The following is a 6,051-nucleotide window of genomic DNA, read 5'->3' on the forward strand; positions in this document are numbered from 1 at the left end:
CCTCATAAATCAATAAACAGGGCAATAAAACATCTTAAACAGGCTATAAAGAGCAGAACACTAAACACTAAAGATTATGTCTGCCAACTGTATTTTTTTTGATGATGAGGATGTTGATGTAAGAGAGGATGAGTTTCAGTAATTTTCCCTTTATACCTTAAAACAGGTTCACCTAATGAATCCAGAAAATGTACCCAAGCCATTCTGTGCACCTACCAAGCTAAATGCCATTTCAGTTCTCTACTTTGATGACAACGCCAATGTTATTTTAAGAAAACACAAAAATATGGTAGTCCGAGCTTGTGGATGTCATTGACTAGAAAAAGGAGTACTTCTAGAACAGCAGGCATTTAAGAAAAAGTCAAGTTTGTCGATAACATTGTGTCATTGTACTGGCAAGGAGATGTACTTGTACTTCGTGCCTTTCTAAAGCCTCAGTCAAAAGCCTGCAATCTTCTGTATTCATCCAATGAAGTGGAAGTGCACGCAACAATATGAATGGCATTTTACCCCCTTAAGTGAAAAGGGTGTCTAGTGTGACACATTGAGAAGACATTTTAAATGTACTGCTATTGTGTAATGCTGAAAATAACAGTCTGTGGAACGTTGCAAGTTGATTTCTTATCTAAAGCTTGTTTTGGTACCAAAGTACATATGAAGCATAGCATTATACCCATATGTTTTTTTTCTATGCGTTTTGTGGAGGGATCATGTTCTCACAGGGTTGCAGTAGAGGACTTTATTTCATGCATCCTACTTTTCTCCACAGCATCAGGCAGTACTACATGAAGATCAGTCTTTATTGAAGCTTGTGCATTTATTGTTGGACTTCTCTCCTTCCCCCATCACCATACAAACTCCAGCATCCATCTAGATGAAGCTCTTCAGGCAGCTAGCATTTTTTCCTTCAGTAAACCTTCCATCAGTCTGTTTAAGCACTCTTTTGAAGAACATTAATGTTACAAAAGTGCTAACATGGTCTTTATACAGATCATTTGGACACGAGAAATGAAAACAGAATGTACACAAAAGCTAAAAAGGAAATGTTAATATACTTGTTTCTACTCTTAACAGAAAATCAGTGTTTTATCTGTATTACAAAACAATGTTGAATAAGAGAAATACCTTTGTATGTGACTGTTTATCTTTAAGTACAGAATTGATGGTTGTCTCCTCGCTTTTTCCTGTAAACACTTGGATGCATTTACTAAACATAATTTATTACATTAACTATCATTTTGTCTCACCTTGTTTATAAATTAAACACTTCAGTACTTTTCTGAAAAAATTTATTTTATAAATCTGTAGAGAATGTCATATAAACACATATTTTTATACAAAGTCCTGAAGCAACATTTTTAGTACAATGCAAACATTCAGTGAAGTCAAAGTAAAAAGGGTCAACTATAACCATACCTTGTGTTACCCAGAAAGATTTTATTAATAGTTTTTAATGGCACTTTGCCTGTCTAGCACTTGAACGCCTTAATGGAAAATATAAAAACATCACAAAATATGTTGCAGAAGACTGTCAGTTGATTTAAAACTACTACTCAAGTGATATACACACTTCCAACAACTGTAGAGAGATCTATTGCTATGTGATATGTGACAGCTTCAGCAAGCTGACAATAAGATGAAATGGAAATACTACACGCATTCAGATATTTCTAACCACACTACTGTGGCCGTCTAAATAAGCTCTGTAGAGAGCTCCTTGTGACATTAACAGGACAACAGACAAACCTATGGCTTTTCTGTCCATAAGAACTTACAGGAAAACTCCACCCTCACGTTTTTACACTGATGAGCCTCCCTGTATTACTCCAGTGCAGGAAAATGACCAGAAAATATTCACTTCTGTGTGCAAAAAAATAAGACCCACCTACAATTACAGTTGTACATTGTCTGGCAGACCCATTTATATGAAGTACCCTTGACAGAAGGAAATTTGTAGTTTCACCCCTTAGTTACAGCCCACAATTTTAAATAGCCAGTCTACTGTCTGTGTGAGGTCAGCAGCTAAGAAAAATGCATATGGTTTGGGAACTTATTTCCCCTCTGTGCTGCTTAACAGAATTAAAACATGACATGTGACATTATAATGAGCTGCATATTTTTGTTAATTGTCCATGGTTCTTGGAAATCTTAACTGCACATAGCAAGGACCATTTTTTTTAAACGCTAAACTTTTTTGAAGATTAACATACATCAAGTAATCTCGCAGTTATAGCCTATATAAAATATTTCAGCATGCAATGTTAAAACATCACATGGCTAACTTTTATAAAAGCTAAAACAATTGGATTTGCCATCAATACAGTACTGCAGCATCGACTCTCATTCAGAATGGACTAAGCAATTTTCTGTAGCCCCACCATTACTGCTAGTAACTGGATTACTATTTTTTAAACTTTAATATTCTGATGCCTTACATGGATCAGTTCTCCTGCAGTTGTAGCACTTATACAATAATTAATCCTACATCAGCCTGGTCAGTTATATGAAGAAGATAAAAACTACAGCAATATTTGACCAATGTCACACATTAGGAAAACAATGCCTACAAACTTTTTTGTACTCCTCAGTTTAGCTTTTGCAAATAGCCACATCATAACCATCCACATTCTGGAGGTTGTAGCCTCTTCTGATGTGGGTATACAGATGCGGCTGGTCATGGGAGTGCAGTGAATTTGGCTGCGAGCAAACAGCTAAATTACTTTACTGTGGCCATTATGGCTCTTACTTTCTTCATAATCATACTTTAAGTATACACAGAGTGGCTATCTTTATGGTGGCAGGCTGCATGAAAAGGAAGGAAGGAGTACTAAATATCATCACTGTCAAACAACTCTTCATAGAGATTGTTGGAGGGCACTGTACAAAAGAGTTTGATAGCAACAAGTCAAAGCACAGTACTACAGTCCATTTGTTTCATTTTCTTCAGAATCAAAACTTCACAAAAGGTAAAATGAGTTTGGAGTTTATACAGAAAATAGCTATCATTATTTTGGTAAGTAGGGTAGCTACATGATCACTTAAATGGTCAATGATGTGGCTCACTGGGGGACCAGGGTATATGTCGTAGAACAAGGTGAATTGCAGTACTGTGGACAGTTCCACTATATTTTACAGTGTGGAAGGTACCCTACAGTTTCAGGAAGATGAAATAATCCTGTCAAAGCTTCAAATGAACAAAACTCCCAATAAAAGTATAGCATGGGCCATCCACCCACACACACCTTACTAAAATACACTAACTCCACTGTTGCACAATTGGGAAGAAAAAAGAAACAGAAAAGGAATCATTGAACACGCAAAGTGCGTTGCAAGTGATTGCCTATGGAATCAATGAATAGAATTTATCAGCCAGTTGACAAGTTTGTTTCCTGCCCACTTTACATAACTTAACAACCGCGGACATTGGACTGATGCAACTTCTAGTATTTGTTGTACTTTTGAAAACCAGGCAAGAGAATACATTTTTCAGCTTTCAAGCTGTTACTATGTTAAAAATTTCACAGCAACTGTAATGCAAGTGTCCCTACATTCAATTCACAAGACAAGTACACACTTTTACTTTTTCTCACAGGGGGGTGAATATACAATAAATACAATCATATCATTTTGCTTCTTGTAACAATCAAAAGGACTATGCATCACTCTCAGAAAGCAATGTTTTCCAGCATTTGAAATGTTAGTAACTTGAAATGAACAGTACCCAGGAATTGGCCTGACAGCACAGTAATTTGCTACTGGTGAACCTATAAGTACTAAACAGAGATTCTAATCGAACAGCCAGATTTGGTGTTAAAAACTTCACTGCAAAATGTCAAAACTATTTCAGGGATAATCAATAAATCTAAAACCAATGAGAACAGAGCAATTTAGCCAGATGAACACAAACCATATATAGGCTGACCGGCAATTCCACACCACACAAGCCAAACAATGGATTACAAGTAGTTTAATAAAGACAGTTAAGCATTTTCATCCTGTAGGACTTAATCAGAACTGAAAAATAGTGTACATAACGCATTTAAATATAAAATGAAATGAAATCATGTGATTAAATCCATCCACTTTCAACATTAACACCTATTAAACATTTAATAAATAAATCTGTATTAGAATTGCTTTAACTCTATATAAGTCTATGAAAATGTATGTTTAAAAATCTTCCAAAATTCAAGATGAATATATAAAAGAAATTAATAAATGCATGACAAAACCTGACTATTTAAAATCACGCTTAGCAGCATGCTATTTTAAAATGCTCTTTAAAGAAACAGTTATTTAAAGCTAGATGTTCATTTGCATTACGTTTTAGCTGCTACAATTCACTGTACTTGAGGGCATGTTCCCAGGGACCACTCTTGAGTTTTGTATAACCTGCTACAAAACTGTGAAAAAGAATGCATTACCAGTGGCACATTCTAACTTGTGCTTAAACAAGGGCATTGTATCTTAGTAGTAGTAATGTTCTTTGATTCTTGTCCTTAATTTGAATTCAGTTTTACCAACATAGAAACAATAACAATCACAGAAAGCTAAATACACTACCCCTTTACTGAAGTGAAAGTAAATTTACGTTTGATAGTAGATAAAAACAGTTCACTTCCTATATTATTTTGCCCATATGTCTCAGATTTGTTAATTTCTTAGTAATTGGTACAAAGATGATTACCTTTATTTTATTTTTCTTTAAAATTAGCGTACCTTGAAAAAGTAACACGATCTAGTACCAAGTTTTCCTCTCAAAAAATTATCATGGGAAATATTCTAATTATTACATACTAAGGACTTTTACATAATATGGTGACTATCCTTGTTACACTTAATGCATAGGCTATTTTCATAATCCTGTGTCATTTCTTTGCCAGCTTCATTGCTGTAATTATAAATTAAACCTGTCCCTAAGATAGGTTTAAATCTACCTTGTCTATTCTGTATAATCTCATCTTTTATACTAGTGAGCACGTATAACGGATAGTCCCTTGCTAAAAACATTCCAATTATTCTCAGTATTGGAAAATTGATGGGTGAATTTTAAAAACACTGTAATGGAATTAATATATATAACAAAATTAGCAGCTGGACTCAACTACGCTTCCAAATTCATCCAGGAAGTGTAACACTGTTACAATGTGTTGGGAAATTAGGATTAAGTGTATATTTCTTTTACCAAACCCATATTACCAAGTCTACAAAGAGAGGGGCACTTGGCCATTCCTCTAATCTGCCTGAAGTACTCACCCCTCAAAATAAATAAAATTGTTATTCAAGATAGCTTCCACGAAGGATACAAGATTAATTTCTTTGTTTGACAAAAATTCACAAGTGCAAAAAACCTCATTAAACCAGTCTAAACCTACATCATGGGGACTACATGAAAAAAAGTCTACATCAACGGTGACTAAATACCAAGCAAGATTAAAAAATTCTGATTTGACCTAGAAAGTCCCAAGAATCCTTGAGACTGTAAGGATGTTTTAACCTAAAAGGTTTCTATCAATGCATAGAGGTAATGGGTGTGTTTTAGATTCACTAGTAGCTATGATGGGACCAAATGGGGTTTTGCCAATATTCTTATGGATTTTGGGGATACCACATAAACCAGTAACAATACGGTACTGTACATACAAAAACTTTTTAAAATTACTGTCAGTCACCCTTTGACTAAATAAGTCTAAAAAAAAAAAATCAGTTTTAGAATAAGCAATATTAATCTCATTCTTGGATATTTTAATATAATGATTAGCATTGTTAAGCACATGAAACTTTCGACCAGAAGAGTCAATAGCATTCATAATACCTATTCCCCCTCCTTTATCTGATTTCATAACCCTAATATTATTTGTAGAAAGTCCCTTCAATAACTTTGCCTCATCGTTCAAGTTGTAAAAATAGGACTTATTCAGTGCTGCAAAAAATTGCCTAAAGTCTTGAATACATATTTATTTCAAATAAAGCTAACATAGGGTATAAGGGAAAATGTATGGTATGCTTCATATGAATTCCAATCATTATGTGTAAAAATCACTATTTTTG

At 34.4% G+C, this 6,051-nt stretch overlaps 1 protein-coding gene across 1 annotated transcript in view; it reads left to right on the forward strand.

The window, feature by feature from the left end:
* BMP6 (bone morphogenetic protein 6) overlaps window positions 1-5,322 on the forward strand; it is a 1,112,490-nt gene extending 1,107,168 nt beyond the window's left edge. The window contains exon 7 of the mRNA XM_044065417.1: window positions 167-5,322. Coding sequence (XP_043921352.1) covers window positions 167-316 — 150 coding nt within the window. The 3' untranslated portion in view covers window positions 317-5,322. The remainder of the gene's footprint in view (window positions 1-166) is intronic.
* The last annotated feature ends 729 nt before the right edge of the window (window positions 5,323-6,051 follow it).

Source organism: Protopterus annectens, chromosome 3.part0 (genome assembly GCF_019279795.1).
Source record: "Protopterus annectens isolate FY-2018-M chromosome 3.part0, PAN1.0, whole genome shotgun sequence".
In the NCBI taxonomy this organism is placed as follows: domain Eukaryota; kingdom Metazoa; phylum Chordata; order Ceratodontiformes; family Protopteridae; genus Protopterus; species Protopterus annectens.